The 23,939-nt window shown below is 38.3% G+C and overlaps 1 protein-coding gene across 4 annotated transcripts in view; it reads right to left on the bottom strand.

Moving 5' to 3' along the window:
• Positions 1-23,939, bottom strand: part of MTRF1 (mitochondrial translation release factor 1) — a 50,087-nt gene that overhangs the window by 22,394 nt on the left and 3,754 nt on the right. For all 4 annotated transcript variants that reach the window (XM_016205408.2, XM_016205407.2, XM_016205409.2 and 1 more), the window contains 5 exons: positions 19,140-19,231; positions 17,475-17,556; positions 17,185-17,292; positions 9,250-9,422; positions 2,818-2,935 (listed from right to left, as the gene is read on the bottom strand). In XM_016205408.2, the coding sequence (XP_016060894.1) occupies positions 2,818-2,935; positions 9,250-9,422; positions 17,185-17,292; positions 17,475-17,556; positions 19,140-19,231 (573 nt within the window). The remainder of the gene's footprint in view (positions 1-2,817; positions 2,936-9,249; positions 9,423-17,184; positions 17,293-17,474; positions 17,557-19,139; positions 19,232-23,939) is intronic.

A 23,939-nucleotide genomic window follows, 5' to 3' on the forward strand; every position in this document is an offset into this window, starting at 1 on the left:
GACTATATCAAACTAAAAAGATTTTGCACAGCAAAGAAAACCTTCAGAAAAATGAAAAGACAACCCATTGAATGGGAGAACATACTCACTGATATATCTGATAAGGGCTTAATATCTAAAATTTATAAGGAACTTATAACTCAACACCAAAAATACAAATCTAATCCAGAAATGGGCAAAGGACTTGAATAGACACTTCTCCAAAGAGGACATACACATGGTCAACAGAAATATGAAAAAATGCTCAATGTCACTAATCATCAAAGAGATGCAAATTAAAACCACAATGAGGTATCACTTCGCACCTGTCAGAATGGGTATCATCAATAAATCAGCAAACAAGTGTTGGCAAGGATGTGGAGAAAGGAGATTGCAGTTTGGTGCAATCATGATGGAAAACAGTATGGAGTTACCTCAAAAAATTAAAAATGGAACTGCCTTATGACCGAGAGATTCTACTTCTGGGAATATATCCAAGGAAACCCGAAACACTGATTTGAAGGAATATATGTACCCCTATGTTCACTGTAGCATTATTTACAATAGCCAAAATTTGAAAGCCGCCCAAATGCCTATCAGCCGATGAGTGGATAAAAAAGCTGTGGTACATTTACACAATGGAATACTGCTCAGCTGTAAAAAAGAAGGAACTTTTACCTTTTGTGATAGTATGGATGAAGCTGGAGAATATTATGCTTAGTGAAATAAGACAGGCAGAGAAAAAAAGTAGCACATGATTTCACTTATATATGGAATCTAATGAACAAAATAAACTAACAAAGTGGAGACAGATTCATGGATACCAAGAACAGACTGACACCTGTGAGAGGGGAGGGGTTTGGGGGCTGGGTGAGAAGGGTGAAGGGATTAAGGAAAGAAAATAAATAAGAAAGACTCATGGACACAGACAACGGTATGATGACTGTCAGAGGGAAGGGGTATGGGGGGAGGTAGAAGAAGGGAAAGGAGGGATAAATGGTGATGGAAGGAGACTTGACTTGGAGTGGTAAATACACATACAATATACAGATAATGTATTATAAAACTGTATACCTAAAACCTGTATAATTTTATTAACAAATGACACCACAATAAATTCAATTAAAAACAATGATGAGTAAAAAAATTATTGAACAAAAATTTCAGAACTAAAGGGCATGAGTCTGTAGGTAGAGAATAGACTGACAGCTGTTAGAGGGCAGGGGCATTGTGGGGCTGGGTGAAAAGGGTGAAGGGATTAAGCAAAAACAAACTCAGACACAGACAGCAGTATGGCGATTCCCAGAGGGAAAGGAGGGATATGTGGGGGGAGGTAGAAGAGGTTAAAGGGGGGATAAACGGTGATGGAAGGAGACTTGACTTGGGGTGATGAACACACAATACAATATACAGATGATGTATTACAGAATTGTACATCTGAAACATATAATTTTATTAACCAATGTCACCCCAATAAATTCAATTAAAAAAATAAAGAAAGAACATGAGTGTCCAAACTGAAAGCAACAAATACAATAATTTACAATAGCCTTAAATGTCCCAGGTAAAAATGATTTCCAACAAGTGTTCATGATCAATGATGTGTGAGAATAAAACTATTTCAGAAATACAAAGTCTCAAAATATTTACATCTCATGCACCTTTTCTCAGGAAGCCACTTAAAGGTGAACTGCTCTAAAATGAGAGAGTAAACTAAGAGCAATGAGATGGAATCTGAGAAACAGGAGGCTCCAACACAAAATAGACATTAAGGGAATTAAGGGAATTCCCTGACTGCAGCCCTAGGGAGCAACTTGTCCAGACTAGAGCAGGATAATGGAGTGTTCTGTCTGATATGTTGTCAAAAGCATTAGCCCTGTAGAACACTGGGTTAATTTCATTTTACAGAGCTTATGAAAGATGTAGGAGTCAAAGAAAACTATGCAAATGAAAAAACAATGACGTAATTATGAACTTTATGAAATGAAATCATAGGATATTACTTGGCTCAGCAGTGAACACTATTTACCTGCTCCTCATATGAAAACAGTGAAGATTAATTTTGACAAAATATTAGGAATAGGAAAAGAAGATATTGTAAGAGCCAAAATCCTCAATCAGACCTGCCTATTAATTAAAAACACTGAGATAATAACCCAAAAATATAGCTAAAAGAGTTCAAAGTGATTGCCTCCGAGTAATAGAAATTTAAGGTCAAGAAAGGAAGGAGGGGAAGGAAGGAGGGGGAGGAAGAGGTCCAGGGAGCTTGCTGTTCTTTGTTATAGGACTTTACCACTGGACTTTAAAAACCATATATGTGTCATGTAAAAATAAATTTAAAAAGAAAAAAAATTTAAAAGTTTTTAAAAAGTTTAAAAATCTGAAAAATGATAGGAATATTTAAAATCACATTAAGGATTGCAAAACTACCTTGTAGTATACAAAAACTACCAGTACTCAAAATAAGTGCATTCATGCAGCAGAGCCTAATGGAGCTAACAGTCAGTCTGCATGGTGACAAAAGATCCATCACAGTGGCATGTCCAATGCTACTCTCAAGTTTGTTTTTAGGCTGGGGCTTACCCCTGTGCAGCATACCTGGACAGCTTCTCTGAATAGGTCCACTCCCTCTCTGCCTCCTTTGAGAGAGTTATCTTCTCCAAACAGAAGCGAAGTATGAACACACTAGGGACCTCAAACCTATGACCCCAATGTCACCTTTAAAGAGTTTGTATAAGGAACCAGGCACTAATATAGGACTATTTCCTTCTAAATACTAAATAGTTTTATAAGCCATGAAAAAAGCTTAAAAGTACAAAAGCAAAGGGACTTGCTTACCTGTGGGGACATGGACAAGTCTGACAGCACTATCAGTTGTATTAACGTGCTGGCCTCCTGCTCCTTTGGCTCGAAATGTATCTATTCGCAAATCCTTGGAGTCCACTTTCACATCTACCTAGAAGAAAAAGCTAACATAAATAAATTTTACATTCAATGAATACTTTAATGCTAAATTTATTACAAAAGTTTTCAAATAAACTGTATTACTTTGTGTCCTAAATCATAGCCATTAAAATAAGAGGTGAAATAAACTCCCTATTTCAATGGATACTGTTTTTCAAGTGACTTAAGATGCTATGAGGTCACTAAGTTATGCAATCTTTCAAGTTTCATTATCCATCATCCCACAAAACTACATTAGATATAAAATATACAAAATATACGTAATCCTCATTCCCTGATTCTGTGTTTGCACATTCACCTACTCGCTAAAATTTGTTTCCAAAAATCAATTATTATAGCACTTTCAGTCATTAGAAGACATGCACAGAGCAGCAAAAAATTCAAGTTGTGCACATCCCCAGCTACGGACAAACAAGGTGACACTATGCTTTCTTGTTTCAGTATGACCAGAGGATGAAGACAGGAAAGGGCCCATGGCTCCAGCTCTGAGGCTGGCTGAACAGGATTTGAATCCCAACTCGGGCACCTGTTAGTAAGGTGGCCTCAGGCAAGTCACTTAACACTTCTGAATCTCATTTTCTCTTTTAAAGTAAAAAAAAAAAAGGAATCTACCAGGATGGGTCGTTTTTAGGATTTAAGGTTATAATCTATGTGAGATTATACATATTTCCCCTAGGAGAAATGGTTCAGTATTCGTTCAGTCAGCATTCATTGAAACTTTATACAACATCACTATGAATGAGAATCGACTGTGTGAGTGCACGCACACTTATTACTGGGCTGAATGAAGGCGCCTAAAAAGATATGTTCATATTCTAACCATTGGAACCTTGTTTTGGAAAAGGCTCTTTGCAGATGTAACTGAGTTAAGATAAGACCACCCTGGAGTATTTGGATAGGCCCTAAATGCAATGACCTGTCGTTAGAAGAGACACCTAGAGGAGAGAGAACATGTGAATTCAGAGGCGGAGATTGGAGTTGTACAGCTTCAAGCCAAGGAACACCTGAAGACACTAGAAGCTAGAAGATGCAAGGGAGGATTCTCCCCTAAAAGCTTTGGAGAGAGCATGACCCTGCATGACCTTGACTTTGGAGATATACACACACACACACACGTATATATATATATATCCATATCCATATCTATATCCATATATAGTAAAAATAGTTACTAAGTACGCTGTTTTTGAGGGGAGATCCAACATTCTGTTCCAAATTTATCCCTTATTTATCTGACAGACAACAAGTGTGACTTTTCTCTTTGAAAAGTACATTAATAAAGGGTCAAGGTTAGAATTTAATATACAGCTTAGTTGGTTCTTCTTTTGTTTCCTCTATAATGAGTACTATAGTGTACAAGAAAAAGATTATATAGCCTTTGTTAAAATATGCCATTATTGGCTACCTAAATAAACATTAAAGAGATGAAGAGTAATTTCCCATTTCTTGTGATTACAGTATATGAAGTAGTTACATAGCAAATACGTAGATATTGTATGTGATAGTCTCCCAAATGTTACTGAAACTACCAAATGACTTTTGGGGAATTCCGAACACAGAAACAGTGACTTAATAATATACAAAAAAAGTTTAGTGTTGATTAAGAGAGTAAGTCCTTGTTCTTTTAGAAAAATGAAGCTCCACTAAATGAATTTAATTTTCAAGATATGAAGAAAACAAGCAAATAGCTGGGAATTGAGCGGAAGGAGTAAAGAGGAACCAAGATAACTCTATGGTTTTGATTTCTGACCCATATAAATACTTACATACACCAAAAATAAAATTAGATAAAAAAGAATAAAAAATCAAATCCTAAAATTAAATATAAACAGAAACAAATAAATCAAAGTACTTACCATAATAACAGTATAACCACACAGAAAAACATTATTTCAGACTGTCTTTGAACATAGTGTTCTGACTATGCTTTCTTGGTGGGTTATATTCTAAGGACAGAAATCTTAATTTACTAAGTAACTTTATTTAGTTTCAAAATATGATTTATCAATTTTTTTAGAGAAATGTAGAGGGAGAGAGAGAGAAAAAAAAAACATTGATGCAATAGAGAAACACTGATTGGTTGCCTCCCATATGCACCCTGACTAAGGATCGAACCCACAACCTGGGTATGTGCCCTGACTGGGAATTGAATCAGTGACCTTTCAGTGCATGGGATAACACTCAACCAACCTGAGCCACACTGGAGTCACTTCAAAAGAGTTACCCTATAAAGGCTACTACTGGCTAAATCTGGGACTATTTGAACATTAGAAACAATAATGATTATAACTCACTGAATTTAAAAAAACAAATCAATAAATCTATAATGAGGTCAATATATGAAACACAATATATAAATTGATAAAGTGGAACAAATTGATGTTTCTCTCCCTCCCTTCCTCTCTCTCTCTCAAATCAATTTTTTAAAAAATTTTAAAAAAGAGAAAAAGGAAACTCACCATGTTGCAAAGCCAAACTAAAGAACTGATCAGGAAAAGATGGATGTTAAAACCATGGAAGAAAAGTTGTTGGGAATAAGTTATGTGTACCCTACAGATTACTTAATAATTGCAAAAGGAAAAATACATTTTTATAATAGAGATATTTTTGTGGTTACTGTCTTAAACAAACATTCAAACTAATCTTCACTAAAAAGTATAACAATCGGATATTATGGGTCTTTTGATAAGATGCAATATGAACATAACTACACCTATAAAGTATTCTTGCTCAAAACATGTATCCTGAACAGAATGGGACATTTAGATATAACTTTCAATACAACGCAGGGATAAAGGAACAAGTTAAAGAGTACCATGAGGAAACAATCAGATGAATCCAGAATGTGGGACATTCTAAAAGACAAATGGTCTAGACTCTTGAAAGAGTCAATGTCATTTAAAAAAAAAAAAATGTTGGGAGACTTCCAGGCTTACAGAAATTAACAAATAATGCAATGTGTGAAACTTGACAGGATCCTGGTTAAAAAAAATAGATCCAAAAATACTTTTAAGATGACTTGGGGGGCCCTGGCTGGTGTTGCTCAGTGGTTAGAGTGTTGGTCCACATGCCAAAGGGTTGCAGGTTCGATTCCCAGTCAAGAGCACATACCTGAGTTTCAGGTTCACTCCCCACTCCCCAGCGTGAGGCAACCAGTCGATGTGTGTCTCTCTCACATCTCCCTCTCTCTCTCTCCCCCTACCCCTTCCACTATCTCTGAAAAGCAATGGAAAAAATATTCTCATGTAAGGATTAACAAAAAAATAAAAATTAAAAAATGAGGCCCTAGCTGGGTAGCTCAGTTTGTTAGAGCATTGTCCTGATATGCCAAGGTTGCAGGTTTGATCCCTGGTCAGGGCACATACAAGAATTAACGAATGAATGCATAAATAAATGGAATAACTAATCGATGTGTGTGTCTCTCTCAATATAAATAAATAAATAAATAGTTAAAAAAACAAGATGACGTGGCGAAACTATAATATGCACTAGACATTAGATAACTGTGATTAAAAAAATTTTTTTTTAAATGTTTTTATTGATTTAAGACAGAGGAAGGGGGAGAGAGAGAGAAACATCAATGATGAAAGAATCATTGATCGACTGCCTCCTACTCACCCTCTACTGGGGATTGAGCCTGCAGCCTGGGCATGTGCCCTGACCAGGAATCAAACCATGTCCTCCTGGTTTATAGATCGATGCTCAACCACTGAGCCACTTTACCTGGGCTGATTTTGTGATTTTTTAGTAAAAATATATATATATTTGATCTTTGTCTAGTTCCTGGCAAGAGCTCCTAAAACCCTTGGAATTTCCTAAGTGATAAGAGTAAGAATGATATGGGTATCTTTTGTTATTCATAACAAGCCCCTTTCAACCAAATCTGAGATTATGTTAATGAGGTAATTTCTAGAAAGCTCCTAGATCAGCAATTTTCAACCGGTGTGCCGAGGTAGGAACAATGGTATGGCAAGAGAGGTACACCGGTGTTCTGAGAGAATTTTTAAAACATGCAAAACCTGACTACTTAGTCAGGGACACTGACCTCTTTTCCCTTATATGGTCAAATAAAAAATAACAGTAGCCAACGCAACAATAGCTGTCCAGTGTGAATGAATCAAAATAATACCTGTTTTTTTGGTGTGCCAGAAACTTTAGTAGTTAATGTGTGCCATGAGATGAAAAAGGCTGAAAAGTGCTGCCCTAGATAACCACAGAATGGGGCCTGACTGCCAAGGGAACCAACCACGTGATTAGAGAGTTTAAACTTTCAGCTTTACCCAGCCCCTCCAAAAGGGGAGAGGAGCTAGAGGTTCAATGAATCCCCAATGGCCAATGATCTAATCAATCACGACTCCATAAAAATACCAAAAGTGTAAGGTTCAGAGAGCTTCCAGGTTGGTGAGCATGTCGAGGTGCCAGAAGAGTGGAAAGCCTGGAGAGGGTATGAAAGCTCTGCAGCTCTTTCCACATACTTTTCCCTATGCATCTCTTCCATTTGGCTATTTCTGAATTTTATCCTTTGTAATAAACTAGTAATCTAGTAAGTAAACTGAGTTCTGTGAGCCACACTAGCAAATTACCAAACCCAAGGAAGGGGTTGTGGGAACCTTCCAGTTGGTCAGAAGCAAGGCAACACCTGGGTTTCCTATTGGCTTCTGAAATGAGAAGGGAGGCAATCTTGTGAGTTGAACCCCTAGCCTGTGAGATCTGATGCTAATTCCAGGTAGACAGTGGCACACTTAATTAAATTGTAGGACACCCACACTTGGTGTCTGCAGAGAACTGGTGAATTGTTTGATGGGGAAAAATACCCAAATGTTTGGAGTACAGAAGTATTAGACAGAATACACAGAAGTTTTTCCTAGACAATAATATTAGAGAACCATTTTTGATTTTCATAGTAATGGTATTGAGTTTATGGTAAGAGAATGCCTTATTCTTTGGAGATTTAAGTTACAGATTTTTTTGGGGGGGGAAGGTGAGTTAAAATCTCATAGTGTCGGCTATATCCTTTATAGTTCTTTTTTTAAAAAATATGTTTTTATTGATTTCAGAGAGAGGAAGGGAGAGAGAGAGAGAGATAGAAACATCAATGATGAGAGAGAGTTATTGATCAGCTACCTCCTGCACGCCCCCCCCGTACCGGGGATCAAGCCCGAAACCCGGGCATGTGTGCTGACCAGGAATTGAACGGTGATCTCCTGGTTCACAGGTTGATGCTCAACCACTATGCCACGCTGGACAGGCACCTTTAATAGTTCTTTGAATATGTATATATATACCCCCCCACACACATGTATGTGTGTGTGTGTGTGTAGCCCTGGCCCAGTTGGCTGGAGCTTCGTCTTGCACATCAAAAGGTTGCGGGTTTGATTCCCAGTCAGGGCACTTACCTAGGTTGCAGGTTCGGTCCCTGGTTGGGTGCATACGGGAAGGCAAATGACTGATGTTTCTCTTTCTCTCTCCCTTCCCCTCTCTCTAAAAGCAATAGGCATATTCTCTGGTGAGAATTAAAGGTGAAAAAAACTATATAGGGTATCCTCCCAAAATATATACACATTTTGAATAATTATTAACTCCAGTGTTTCTTTCTTTTCAGATTTAACCCAGGGTGGCCCAAAAAATGTATACACACTTTGAATGATTATGAAGTCAGTGTTTATTAACATATAGTTCATTTTCAAAATTAAGTGAGTTATCAGGTGTTAAAGTGTGTATACATTTTTTTGGGACACCCTACATATATATTATATATTATATATATATTCCTGTGGGTACACACACAAAACACACACACAAACAAAACAAATGCGGTAAAATGTAAACAACTGACTCCAGGGGAAGGTTATAAAAGGTGAAAGTAATAAAAGTTTTCAGTGTGGTATTCTTTCAACTTTGTGTATGTTTAATATAATTTTTTAAAAGGTTGGGAAAAATAAAAATAGGGGAATATGGATGTATTCAACTAAGATATAGACTCCCATATAGATATATCACTGACCTCAAAATATTACCTGTACAATTCATTTTTTTCTTAAAACTTAGGCAACAACATTTAAAAAGTTTTGTGGATTCTGTTTTATGAAGAAAAGTGACTTCTACTTAGTACAAAACAAAACAAAACATCTTGGTCAGGGATAAGAGGGGTACCTTTACCTGGGGAAGAGTTAAAGATTTCCCAAAAGTGATTGTAAAGTTCAATAAGTAACCCTGAGAAATCACTGAATTTCCTAGAAGCTAAGACTTTTCAGCGTAACACCCATTTACAAAGAGTAAGTTTTCAATGTCTCCTGGTAAGGTTACCTCATCTGGTTGAGGGAGGACAATAACTGACATTGTTCCTGTATGAATACGCTGCATCCTTGATGACAGGCCCACCTCAGGGATTCGCTGGACTCGGTGAATCCCACCTTCATACTTCAAATGCTTATAGACACTCTCACCAGAAATTCGGGCAGCTGCATGATGTAGCCCACCTAGGAAAAAAATATCCAGAAATTATTAATGAATTCTAATTTGAAAGGGATCAAGATCTTAAATATCTTTAATTTAAGGCCTGCATGTGAGTATACTACCTGAGATGAGAACATAAAGTAGGTACAAAACTGTATTTTCCAAATGTAAATGTATTAATATATAAAAAGAAACATACCAAAATATTATGTATGGTTACCTCTGAGGAACAGAATAATAGCAAGCAGGCTTTTATTTTACCTTTTATATTTATTTTTTCTCTAAATTTTCTATATTAAACAAGTTCTACTTTTATAAAAATACTTTTAGAAAAAAAATACTAGGACTTTTCTGCTTGAACTAGCCTATGCCATCTTAGGCTAACATGGTGCCATATATAAAAGAATGCTCAATTACATAATTTGATAATGATGAATAACCCTATAGGTCCTTCCAAGTTTTCAAGGATCTATTGAAATGTAGCCCTTGCTTATTTGTTGAGTGGGAAGATTATCACAAAAGAATCTTAATGCCTAGACTAGCTTCTTAGTCCGCAGTTGGACCTAGTTCTACAGGTACCCAAATACATAATGCTCACCCTACTCTTTATTTGATAACATTTTAATTGTCTGGTTTTGTTTTCTAGTATATACCTCAGAAAGGGATCATGGGAAAAGTATTTCCTGAATTCCTAGATATTGATAACAGTTAGTACCCTTATGCTTATAAGTCAGTTTTGCTGGTTATAAAATCCTTAACTCAAACTTCCTTCCTTTGAGTGAACTCCATCTCTTTCTGGCACAAAGTGTTGTTACCAAATAGTCTGTTGAAAATCTCATTTTCTTTCGTTTAGAAGTCACAGATTCTTTTTTCTCCAAGTCTAATATTTTTTTTTTCCTTTAAATAAAAAAGTCCAATGATTTTATTAGATTATAAAACTTTGTATGGAATTTGACTTTGGTACTTTCCAATGGCTCTTATTTTTTTCTCCAGCCCTCCCCAAAGCTCCTGTCTCTTGCACATAGTGAGAGCTTAGTATTAGGTTGGAGCTGACATGAACTCACTGGGTTTAAACTGGCTCTTGAGAGCTGTTTCATAACAGCTGCATGAGGAGCGTGATTTAAGATTTTGAGAGTCCTGGTGACTACCACCTCATAATTTGTAGACGTGTATTAAAAGGATAGGAATTAGCACAGCAGTTGCCTTTTGAATCCAATTGCAAACCATATTTCTATTTTTTTTTTTAGTTTCTAAATTCTTAATATATTCATATCTAGATGGATGAATGGATGGAAGGATGGATGGGAGAAGGAAGCTCTTTGGCTCATTTTTATGTGAAACTAGTATTCCTTAAATTCAAAAAGAGGCTAAATCCAGGAAGGTTTTTCTAACTTCTCAGAATTCTCTGGCTTTGTGTAATGTTCAAATAAGTAGTACCTTGCTTTCTGAGATTTCCTGGCTCTGTTCCTCTCCCTGACTTTGGTCTAGACTTTATCCTCCCTTTCTCTCTTATCCCTGTCCTGCTCAATTTTGATTCTACCTGCAGTAATTTTTCTTTAGTGTGGGAACCTGTTCTGGAAGGGAGCCCTAATGGCCCAGGGTATTTTTAAAATCTTTTTTTTTTTTTTTTTTTTTACATTAAAGCTGGGGACAGTGAAACAAGGAAGGGCCTGGGGTAGAAGAAGCAACAGGAGAGAGACTAGGTGGGGCTGCTTTGGCTCTCTAGAAACATTACAGAAAAAAAGTGAGCCAAGGCAGGGCTGCTGTCAGCTCACTGGAGAGTCAGAGAAAAGGGGGCCTTGGGACAGGTTCAGGGGGTTAGCCTGGGATGAGCTGCTGCTGCCCATTTGCTCCCCTGGTTGCAATGAGTTTAGGGGATGCATGCCCATGGGAGAAGACAGGGAAGGGAAAAATGGGAGTATGCTCCCCGGAGGGAGAGTGTGCCTAATGGTCCAGTTTTGAGATGTCATGGGGCTAGACTGCTCCAGCCCCTTCAGGTCTTCCTACCTAAGGTATGAAGACCCACTCCCAGGTTCAGCTCATGTTCTCAACTGGCCTTCAAATTTCAGGAAATAATTGTTTAGTTATTAGGAGGATTCTCCAGTTTTCAGGTCTGTCAGATGCCACCCCATTGCTTCCTTCTTCCTCCACAGATGTTTATACTATACAGATCCTATGGCTGTTGGTGGTTTGTCCCTTCCTCTTGTATTTTGGTGTTCTGTGAAGATACCTTGCAACTAGTTTTAGTGTAAATGTTGTCTATGGATTCTTGGTTTTGCTATCTAGTTGCTTGTTTTTATGTGGGGACTCAGCGGGATGGAAAACTATGCTGCCACTGTTCCTAATGTTTCTAATGAGGACTCAGTACTATGAAGTCAGACTGAACCCACTTGGTTTCTGAAGTTAGCATGTTAAACAAAAATTGGGTATAGTTTTAGATCACCCTAGAAAATGCCTTAGGATTTTCAATCACTTATCAGAAATTAACATACTACCTCTTAGTAAGTCCAACACAGCTGGAATTCTTGCAGAGACTAAACAGATTAGTTTATATTTTTGACTACCAGATAAAGAAGCTAACATGCATTCAAGGGTAGATAATATGAAAAACTTGTCATTCACAGTCAGCGTAATAAGATGGTCATATTATGAAAGATACCCAGGAACTGAGAGTGAGGCCACAACAATTTAAATTTCCCATCTCACAATCATTGTGTATTTTTTTTTGTTAATCCTCACCTAGTATATTTTTTCCATTGAGAGTAGAAGGGGGAGAGGGAGGTAGTAAGGGAGAGAGGGAGAGAGAGCAAGAGAGAAACATTATGTGAGAGACAGACATCAATTGGTTGCCTCCTGCACGTGCCCCAACCAGGCCCAGGGATCAAACCTGCAACCTAAGTATGTGCCCTTGACTGGGAATCGAACCTGAAACCCTTTGGTGTGCAGGCCGACACTCTAACCACTAAGCCACACCAGCCAGGGCTCATTGTGTACTTTTAAAATTATTTCCCCCACCCCTTTACATCATGTTGAATGAAAATATTTGAATTTATATGAGGTGAAAAGGAGAAAGCTGCAACTTTACTGTGTTAATAGAGCCAATCTCAGGCTGCCTGGGTTCAAATTCAAGCTCCTCCTCTTCTTAGCTGTATGTCCACAGGCAAGTTACTTAAGTTGTCCATGCTTCTGCTTCCTTATTTATAAATGATAATAATATATAACCTGGGCTACAGCACTGCACACCTGAAGGGGGAGCCATTCATATTGCAGATTATTTGAGTAATGCTTCAAGGCATATGTAAGCATATGACATAGCTCTGAATTCAAGGGTTGTTGTGAGGAATTACTGAGATAATACTCAAAGAGCATTTAGCAGTGCTGACAGCTGTCAACAAGTACCAATAGTAACTGAAACTACACTATTGGCTCGCCTGGATCGGTATGATATCTTGTGGAAGGGAAGGATGCAAACTCACTTATGATGTAGGGCTGGAGAGTTGATATACCTCTGAGATGGCACAGAGATGTACTGCTGGCCTTGCCAGCTGAAAACAAGATGCTTCTAGTGGTCCTTATTGACAGGTATGAAGAAAAAAGTGTTTGCCAGATCAATGGCTACATACCAGGAACGAAGGGGTGTTAATCTGCTCAAGCAACAAAACCACATCTAGTATAGCTGCAATTGGAGTCACTACCTGGTTAAGTTCACAATTATCCCGTCATTATCCAAGATCCACCTGCTTTCAGCACAGGCCAAAAATGCTGAATGGAGATGTGGTGGGAACAGCCACCCCTGTATCCTTCAAGTCCTTGATGGTGGCACTAATCTCAACAATTCCCCAGGAATGAGGTACTGCTTTTGCTTTATTATTTTCCTAGGTAGAGGCAATTCTAGTGGCTTGCACTTGCCTTTCCCACCATAACAGTCCTCACTCCACAGGTCAAGGAACCATTGTAGGGATTCTACCAGCTTCTGAGTGTATCTGCTCCAAATATGCACCCCAGAACTAGGGGAAATAACCTCAAGATGATTCTGGGATCCATTAGGCCCACTGTGAGACAGACCTGAGCTAAAACTGCATTGACACCTGACTTCCGTAAGTCCCTCCCCTGACGAATGGACTACAATAACATCTTGAGTCTCCTGGAATAAGTGTCATTTCAGATCCAGTGCCCAGAAATCCGTTAAATATCTGATTATTTCCTTTTCTGCAAGGCACAGTTACCCTGGGAAAAAAAGCATAGGTCCCTTTGGGGAAGGCTGGGAGAAAGATTACAGTATAAATTTCTGGCAGTGTACCCGGTTCTTTAGTAGAACTTAGCCTCCTGTTCATTCAAGGGGTTTGAGTCTGTAAACTGGCTCAAGGAATTAATTGAGTGGCCATGATTTCTGTTTTTATGATTCAGGTTAGACTTTTGTTCATTTGACTTAGAAGTGCTCATACAGATCAAGTAAGAATTTAGTAGCCTTTCATTCTATTTTACTTCTAGGGATACCATGGTCAATCAGGTAGCCAACATAAGTCTGCACAAATCAGACTAGTCAGTTGTTGCTTTGACTTTGCTGTCCGCTATGGTAACCAAACCCATCTTGCCTTTGGCCACTGAGAGCCACCACTTAGCCCCTGACACCCTGAGATCCAATTACTCCAATTGCATTTAGTTTTCCCAATCCAGCTACCAGAGTTCCCATTGTAAGGCCTGTTCTGTCTACAAAGAAGAATGATCATAAAGCTCTTCAAGGATGCTGGAGCTCCCCTCACAAATTTATTTTTCACTGTTGTGGTGAAAAGTATGTCTTTTGGATATATAAAATTAACCACCAGATAACTTTAAGTGACCTCTCCATGAATTCAACTAGTGAGCAGACAATAACAAAACATAATTATAAACATTAATCCTTTGGGAGGGAAGAGATATCATAACACCTGTCATAGAATCCCTTTAACTTGGAAAATATTTCAATTCATTAGATATCACAAAGTAATACAGATCTATACTACATATCAAAAGCCATCACCCTCCACTGCTTGCACAACGACTATCTGGTAATCTAAAATTTAGCTTGGAATATTTATGTGTGGTTGAGTATTGTCCTTATTTGTATCTATAGTCACAAAACTACAGGACTTTACCCCGGCCGGTAGCTCAGTTGGTTAGAGCATCATCTCAATACGCCAAGGTTGTGGGTTCAATCCCTGGTCAGGCAAATACAAGAATCATAGATAAGTGGAATAACAAATCGATGTTTCGCTCTCTCTAAAAAACAAACAAACAAACAAACAAAAACTACAAGACTTTAGGTCACCTGATTTATGAAATTTTGTAAGGAAGTGTGTTTTTTTCACTCAGCTTCTAGTGCTGTGTATATCTCTGTGGAATTCCTCTCTATGTCAATTAAACATTAAATTTATATATACACATATATAGGGTGTCCCAAAAAATTATAAACACACTTTGAATAATTATAAAGGCAGTGTTTATTAAAATACATTTCATTTTCAAAATTGAGCTATCAGCTGTTAAAGTGTGTATACATTTTTTGGGACCCCCTTTTGTGTCATTTAATATACATATTTTAAAGGTAGGTGCTTTTTTCTTTTTCTCTATTTTAGTGTTTTTCTATCCACATTGTTTTCTTCTCCTAATTACAATCAATCAACCAATTTTTAAGCATTATAATTTCAATAAATAGAGGTTTATTCCTAGTCTTTGATTTTAAAGGTATGAGAAAAATATTTAAAAGTTTTGTTTTTTGAAAAATATCTTACTTTAAATATCTTTATTTTATTTTGCCAATGAGTCAGTGTGCCTAAAAAAAAGGTTTCTCAACCATTGTTTAGGCTGCTCTACGTACCTGAAACAAAATCTCTTCCTGTTCTTAAGTTCATCTCCCTCTCATTCTTGAAAGCTGGATTCAGAATATACATCTCAGAGGTCACTAATGACATTTCCCATTCTTCTACCTTTTATAAGCTGCTGTTTATGATTCTATTCTCCATGAAACTCTCCTCTCCTGCTTCCATAATATTATCCTTTTTCTACTTATCGGACTCCTCCTTTTCTTTTGCCAACTCGTCTATGTTTCTAAATGTGGCCATTCTCCAAGGTTTGGTGCCTTGGCCTCTCCCTCACCTGTTCTCTCAGTATCAGACATTACCTCTGTGCTAACAGCTATCAAATATCTTTCCTCAATTCTGTTCTCTCACCAAAGCTCTGGTTACACAACTTTACAATTTATTGGATATTTCTAAATGAATGCTCAGTATAATCACAAACTTCATAATTCAAAGCCCACTTACCATTATTCTTCCCAAATGTGCTGGCTCCACCTTTCAACTTCTATCCCATTCAATGGTGTGAGTGAGTCGCAATCTTGCTAGCTTACAAGGGTTAGAATCCCGGTAGCTCACCTTTATGTCAGAATAGACTACTCGGAGGCAGTGTGGCTCTGGATCAGACTTAAATTTAATCCTGGGATTGTTACTTACTGTGTAATCTTGGATTAGTTACTTACTCTGTGAGTCTACATTCTCATCTGTGAGCGGGTTAATATCCATCTCACTGGACTGCAAGGATCAAACCACCTCCGCTGCACACAGGACACAGTGGGCAAGCAACAGCCCCTCTTGTATCTGGTCAGTACCAAATTTTGCCCCTTCTGCCTTTGAAGGTGTCTCATGCGTCTCCCTACTCCAAATTCTAACTCTCAGTCGTATCTGGATTACTCTAATAACCTCTCTGCAATCTGCATTAAATCAAATCTGTTCAATCCATTCTTTAGATTGTGTCAAAATAACCTCCTTAAAATGTGTATTTATCAAGTCATATTCTTATGAATAAAATCTTCAACAGCTTTCTATTCCCTAACAATCAAGGCCTGTTCAGTTTTCAAGGATGTTCAAACTCTACCCACTCAAATCTACTTCCTGTTACTTCCACCATGAATGTGCCCTGGGTAAATCGGCTTCCTCACTGTCCTACACACACACCAAAATCTTGCCCATCACCATGCTGCTGCTCAGGTTGTTCCTTCCCTCTGCTCTCACTGGCTGTATTTAAAATCTGTACCAAGCACACTTACTTATGCTGTATACTGGTTTTCATTTCCCTAGGTTGTTCAATTTACATTAATTCTCTTTCTTCACTTTGATAGTTTGTGGCCTATTATTCATGACCCTCTGTCTACTACAGTGTATCACTGTGTAACCAAGCAGACAACTACTTCCAGGTGGATTAAAAGAATGGGGAAAAAATTACCATCACATGTTCTTACTTAACATACTTAACATACTTGCAAGTTTAAAGGCTTGCATTGCTGGCTATTGTTTATGTTGTTTAAGTTCTTATCAGACCAATTAGATGGAAAATAAAGACTAATGATTAACTTTTTCTGCATTCCCATAAAAATCTAACATATCATTAGCTACTTAGTTGAACTGGTAAACCTTCTGATTATATGTCACATAAATGATAAAGTTCTTTAGAGTTAAAACCTTAATATAGCTTTGCTTTGAACAAAAAAGCAATGCTTTTCTGGGCAAGGTATATACCTATCTTCCATAGAGAAATTTTCTCCTCTTCAGCTATTCCTTCCTAGGTGGCTATCTCCCTGCCTCTCACTCTCTTCTCCCAGTTAAAAACTCTACTATAGTAAGCCACTGGGACTGATGAGCCTATGTCACAGTATTTAGTACATACAGAGCAAGTATTTTAAAAAATAGGACAACATAGATCTAATGAAGCTCAGCATTATCTATGGACAGAATCCTCAACTGCACCTACCATAATCAGCAGGTGTGTAATTCAGAAGTTCAAATTTCCAGTGTTTATAGCCTGAATAACTCTGGTACATGTCAAATATTTCCCGGGTAAATTGTTGGCAGATATCACCTAAATGAAAACACAAAAAATATTCAGTCAGCATGAATTTCTAAGAGAACCATTCTTAATTATAGGCCTGTTAAGAAACGAGTAACTACTTCAAAAGTGAAACTTTTAAAATTATAGTGTGTCAAATCAAAGTAAAATTTAGGTATTTCTTAGATTATTTACAATAAAATTATTTTACAGACCTCCAGTGGTTCTTCCAGATGTCACCTCTAAAATAACATCATTTTTGTCATATTTCTCCTTTGGCACTAAACTCTGGAAAAGCTAAAAAAGAGAAAAATTATAAGCATCAGTGTGTATATGGTATATATGTATGTATATATAAATATATTTACTATTATTACTTAAACTTAAAGACCCCCAAACATTAAAAAAAAAAGTAATTAACAAAATCATACAGCATCCCAATGAGGTCTACTCCTAAAATGCTTTAATAAGTAGACCTAATTAGACCTAAAGTGATCATCTCATGTTAACAATGAAGTTACTTGTCAGGATGTTCTCTACAATACTATCAGATTATCTCAATTTTCTAAAATGCAGAAGTTTAGATCAAAGTCCAGTGTTCCATTCAATATTCTTCAGATCTTGCCTCTTATTAGTTCTGAACAGTAGCTTCTTTCATCTAATGAATAAAGTAAAGCTTTGAAAGTCTTCATTTCACACATGATTGCATATTCTCTCCTGACATAAATGACAGCGAGCACCAGACTGTGCCCTGCCTTTTCAGTTGAATTGCTTTGTTTAAAGAGCATGTTGAGGACTCCCAAGATAAGGCTCAAATAGTTTCTTAGCTGTGACAAGAAAAAAAGGAGCATACTAACAAAGAAAGTAACCAGCCTTCCTTTTAAGAAGAAAAGGGAAGCCATTATTATTATTATTATTTTAATTACTAAAAGGTCTTTCAAATCAAACTAAAAGTACCTACGTGTCACAATACTCCCCACTGTCAATTTTTGAAATACTCTATCTCTGTTAAAAATAATCTAGTCTATGGGAGAGAATATTAGAATCAGACATCTTACTTTGATTAGCTGGTTAAATCAGTGACAAAAACCAATACCTCCACCTCATCCCCTTCAACCCCTCACAAAGCTCCTCTCCACTGGATTCCCAGAGTAGGGAAGACTGAAGGCAGGAGATGGCAAATATGACAGAGGAGAACATGGTATAGAGTTCTGTGATTTTAGACAAATTGTCCATTGAGCTGGAAGAAGCTAAAGACTTGTGTTAAGCAACTGTCTCTATAGCATTGGATTCATTCCATTCTATTCAAAATGCAAATTTTCAATCCTTAACACATCATCATGAACCACTCCCCCTTTCTAAGACTTAAAAACCCTTGGTGCCTGGCAGGGCATGGCTCAGTGGTTAAGCATTGACCTAGGATACAGGCGATCAGGGTTCGATTCCCGGTCAGGGCACATGCCCGGGTTACGGGCTCAATCAATAACTCTCTCATCATTGATGTTTCTATCTCTCTCTCTCCCTCTCCTTTCCTCTCTGAAATCAATAAAGATATATTTTTTAAAAAAATAAAAAAATAAAAACCCTTGGTGCTTCCCCTAATTTCCTTATCAGCATATGTTCCATTGCCTGGCAAGTTAATAGATTCAACTTTAGAATATTGCTGTTTGGTGGGGGAGGTTATTCTTTGATATCTATCACAATCTCTTCAATCTCATTCTGTAGCAAATTACAGCACTAAACCCAGCCTAATCACTTATTATAAAAGAAGATTTAATAACTGGTATTTGGAAAGCACTTTGAGCACCAGTGCATAACCTAGCAAGAACAGTATTCTTTATATTAACACTACTGAGATTAGTTTACCTCCTAAAACTTACCTCACTGTATAACATGTTGACTTTTTGAGCAATGGTTTGCCTCTCTTCCATCACAAGTTCTTGTAACTGCTTTTCATCTTGATTATTTAGACCTACAACAGTAACAATGGTAAAGTTTTTAAATACTTAACAGGGAGGCTCTTAAATAACTACCTAATCTCTGCCTATTAAGTTTTATTTCAGTTATGAAGGCAAGGGCTTATACAAAAGAACAGTTAGAATAGTTAGAGAATATCAATAAACAAGTATTTGTAAAGTATTTCCAAAAATTTCAGTGTGAAAAGCACAATCTCGCCCCAAGAGCTTGTGATTTGAATGTCTGTAAGTAATTATACAAATCAGTAATTAATCAAACAGGTTTAAAAGGGAATGGCAGGAAGAGGAAACAAGATGGCAGCGTAGGTAACAGATGCAACCGCTGCCTCCCGCAACCACATCAAAGTTACAAGGAAAATACAGAACCACCATCACTCAGAGCCTCCTGAAATCTGGCTGAACAGAAGCCCTACAACCAGGGAACTGAAGCAGCACCAAGAACTGTAGGAGGGGCAGAGACACGGGCAGATGGGACTGGATTGTGGAGATGCACTGTGGGCCCACACCCAGGGCCATGGGTTAAACCCAGGAGGGAATCTCGGCAGTGGGGGTTTCTCAGAGGAGGGAGCGGTCCCAGGCTCACAGAAGGCCCCCAGCCCAGGGCTCCAGGGCTGGGAAGAGACGTCCCCACAACTCCAGGCTGTGAAACCAGTGGGGGTGGTCGCTGAGGGTTGCAGAGGCTGCGGGAGCCCCAGCAGCTCCTCTTAAAGGGCCCACGCACAGACTCACTCGGACGCCCTCCCTCTGAGCCTCAGCGCTGGGCAGCAGCTTGAAAGGAACCTGGGACACTTGGGGAGAAACTAACCTGTCTGAAGTTGGGGCGAGAGCTGGAGGGGCAGCTTCCCCCCAGGCAGAGGAGCTGGCAGATGCCATTGCTCCTTTGGCGATCCCTCCCCGCACAGAGCCGGCAGGTAGGGGCCATATTTGAATCGCCAGCATCTGACTCACACTTTGGCCCTGCCCCAGTGATTCCTGGAGGCCCCGCCCCTCCCCACCTGCAGGCTCATCCAGGACATTTCCAGTGGCTTTTCTATGCAAGTGGCCTCTTGAGCCTCATGCTTAAGACTTTCCTAAAATCTCTCAAACAAGCAGCAGCGGGCCCCATACACCTTGATAAGTGGTCCCAGGCCTGGCACTAGTGGCAGCCTGCATTGGCTCATAGCTGGGCCTCTCCTGGACACCTCCAAGCCCAGCACAAGTAGCAGCCAACTACAGTTGGCTGTGTAGCTCATGCTGGGTGGCCCTGGGAAAGGCACTGGCAGAGGCTGACTTTGCACCTCCCAGGAGGCCCCAGAGACAGTGCACCTGGTGGTCAGACTCGACCATGCTGGATTACAACCCTACCACATCCACAAGTGACACACTCAAGGGGCACACTCGGTGAACACCAAAGCTCCACTGAAGTAAATCCTGTCCCATAGGGGTGTATCCAGCACAGCAGCTCTTCAGCTGTAGTTGCAGCTGGTCCTAACAACTGATTGGCCTGGGGGTCAATTCCTCCCAGGGACACCAACAGCGACTAAGGCTCAACTACAATAGGACAGTGAACACAGCCCACACAGGGGAACACCCAGAAGGCACAGCTCAGGTGACTGGGGAGGCTGAGCCACTGGACCCTACAGGACACCTACTATATAAAGCCACTCTACCAATTCCAGGAGACATAGCAGCTCTACCTAATACATAAAAACAAACACCAGGAAACAGCCAAAATGTAGAGGCAAAGAAACATGTCACAAAAGAAAGAACAGAAGAAATCTCTAGAAAAGGAACTAAATGAAATAGATCCAAGCAAGCTAACAGATAGAGTTCAGAATAATGGTTATAAGGATGCTCAAGGATATTAGTAAGAGTATGACAAAAATAACTGAGAAAATCAATGACATAATAAAGTACCAATTTGAAATGAAGGCTACAGGAAGTGAAATGAAGAATAATTTACAGGGAATCAACAGTAGAGGACGCTGAGAATCAAATCAGCAATTTGGAAAATGAAGAAACAAAAACATGCAACCAGAAGAGCAAAAAGAAAAAAGAATCCAGAAATATGAAGATAACATAAGGAGTCTCTGGGACAACTTCAAGAGGCCCAACATTCATATTATTGGGATGCCAGAAGGAGAAGAAAGAGAGCAAGAAATTGAAAAACCTATTTGAAAAAATGACAGAAAACTTCCCCGACCTGGGGGAAAAAGTAGACTTCCAAGTCCAGGAAGCACAGAGGGTCCCAAACAAGAGGAACCCAAAGAGGCCCACAGCAAGACACATCATAATTAAAATGCCAAAGGTTAAAGACAAAGAGAGAATCTTAAAAGCAGCAAGAGAAAAGCAATTAGTTACCTACAAGGGAGCACCCATATGACTGACTGCTGATTTCTCAACAGAAACTTTGCAGACCAGAAGAGAGTGGTAAGAAATATTCAAAGTGATGAAAAGCATGGAACTACAACCAACATTACTCTACCCAGCAAAGCTATCATTTAGAATTGAAGGTCAGATGAAGAACTTCTCAGACAAGGAAAAGCTAAAGGAGTTCATCACCACCAAACTAGCACTACAGGAAATGTTGAAGGGTCTTCTTTTAAGAAGCTAATGAACAAGAGAATCTGATGAACTAAATGGATCCAGAGACATTGAGGCATGTAACAGATGATCATATTTCAGAGGGAAGAGGGAAGGGAGGTGGAGGGTGAGAAGAGATTAACCAAGGAAGTTATATGCATGTATGTATAGCCCATGGACATAGTCAATAATGGGGTGGGGCCCTGGGGATGGAGTGGGAGCGAGGTGGAGGAGGTCAATTGGGGGGGGGATGGGACACCTGTAATACTTTCAACAATAAAGATAAATTAAAAAAAAAAAGGGAATGGCAAATTAAATATACATCCAAATAAAATGTTTTGGAGTAATCTGGGGTGGTCACTTCTTGTCTAAAGATGGCAACCATTATCCAGCACACTGTGAGTAATCTAGTATGGCTAAAACTTCCAGTTTTGTAGAGTAAATGTAGCCAGTACTACTATTATTACAGAATTGTAGAACTGTAAACCTAGAAGAGAGTTTAGAAACAATCTAATCCAACCAAGGATTAAAGAAGTTAATTCAATTTAGAAAGCATTCAGTAACCTTCTATTACATGTAAGAAACTTTCCCAAAATTAATTAATTACAAATTTGAATGGCATTATGCTAAAGAGTAAAAAATAATCCTCATTAAATATAGGTGAGATATTTGTAGTGCCACCAATGGAAGGCAGGCAAATATAAGGCTTTGGATACCCAGAGCTTCACAGGTATAATTATGAACTTGACAATGCTCACATTTATTTTCTTTTAAATCCTCACCAGCGGGTATTTTTTTCCTTGCTTTTCAGAGAGAGTGAAAGGGGGAGAGAGAGAGAGAAACATCGATGTGAGAGAGATACATCAATTGATTGCCTCCTGTATGTGCCCCGGCCAGGGCTGGAGATGGAGACTACAACAGAGGTACGTACCCTTGGCCAGAATCAAACCTTGAGTACTCGGGCCAATGCTCTAGTCACTGAGCCAAACCAGCGAGGGCTGCTTTACATTTCTAAAGCTCAATTAAACAGAAGAGAGCACAGAAGAAAGTTTAGAAACTAAAAGCCAATAGCAAACTCTGGATAAATGTTAAAATCTCAGGTTAGTCCATTATGCTTTTCTTTCAACTTCTGCACACTGTAAAAAATTTTCCTAAGAGAAAAAAATATTAAGGCAATACCAATATTAAGAAATACTAAAATTAAAAATAAACACCTCTCACATTATATATAAAATTAACTCAAGTAGATCAAAGACCTAAATGTAAGAGCTAAAAATATAAAACTCTTGGAAGAAAACAACAATATAAATCTTTGTGACTTTAGATTATAGTTTCTTATATATGACACCGAAAACATAATCAACAAGAAAATAAAAAGATAAATGGACATCATCAAAATTTTAAAGTGTGGTGTTTCAAAGAACAATCCACAAAATGGGAAAAAATTTCTGGAAATCATATATCTGATAAAGAACTTGTGTCTGTCCCTGGCCAGGCAGCTCAGTTGGTTAGAGCATTGCCCCGATACACTAAGGTTGCAGGTTCAATCTCTGGTCAGGGCACATACAAGATCAACCAATAAATGCATAAATAAGTGGAACAACACACTGATGTTTCTCTCTCTCTCCCTTTCTCTCTCTCAAATCAATAAAAAAAAAAATAATAATAAAAGAACTATTTATAATATAAACTCTTACAAATCAATAAAAAAAGACGAATAACTCAATGGGCAAAGGATCTGAACAGTCATTTATCCAAAGATGATATGACAAATAGGCACACAAAAAATGTTCAACATCAATCAGAGAAAGTCAAATAAAAATCACATGGAGATACCACTTCACACCCACTAGATCACTAGACTCAAAGGGGCAGATAACAAGGATTGGCAAGGATGTGGAGAAATTCAAACCCTCATACACTGGGGATGGAATGAAAATGGTATAGCCACTTGGAAAACAATCTGACAGTTCCTCCAAAGGTTAAACATAGAGTTACGATACAACTCAGCAATATATGTCCACACAGAGCAATCTATGTGCAAACAAATGTTCATAGCAGCACTGCTCATAATAATCAAAAAGTGAAAACAACTCAATATTCATCAATTGATGAATGGGTGAATGAAATGTGGTACACCCA

This window comes from Miniopterus natalensis, chromosome 2 (genome assembly GCF_054644295.1).
Source record: "Miniopterus natalensis isolate mMinNat1 chromosome 2, mMinNat1.hap1, whole genome shotgun sequence".
Lineage (NCBI taxonomy): Eukaryota > Metazoa > Chordata > Mammalia > Chiroptera > Miniopteridae > Miniopterus > Miniopterus natalensis.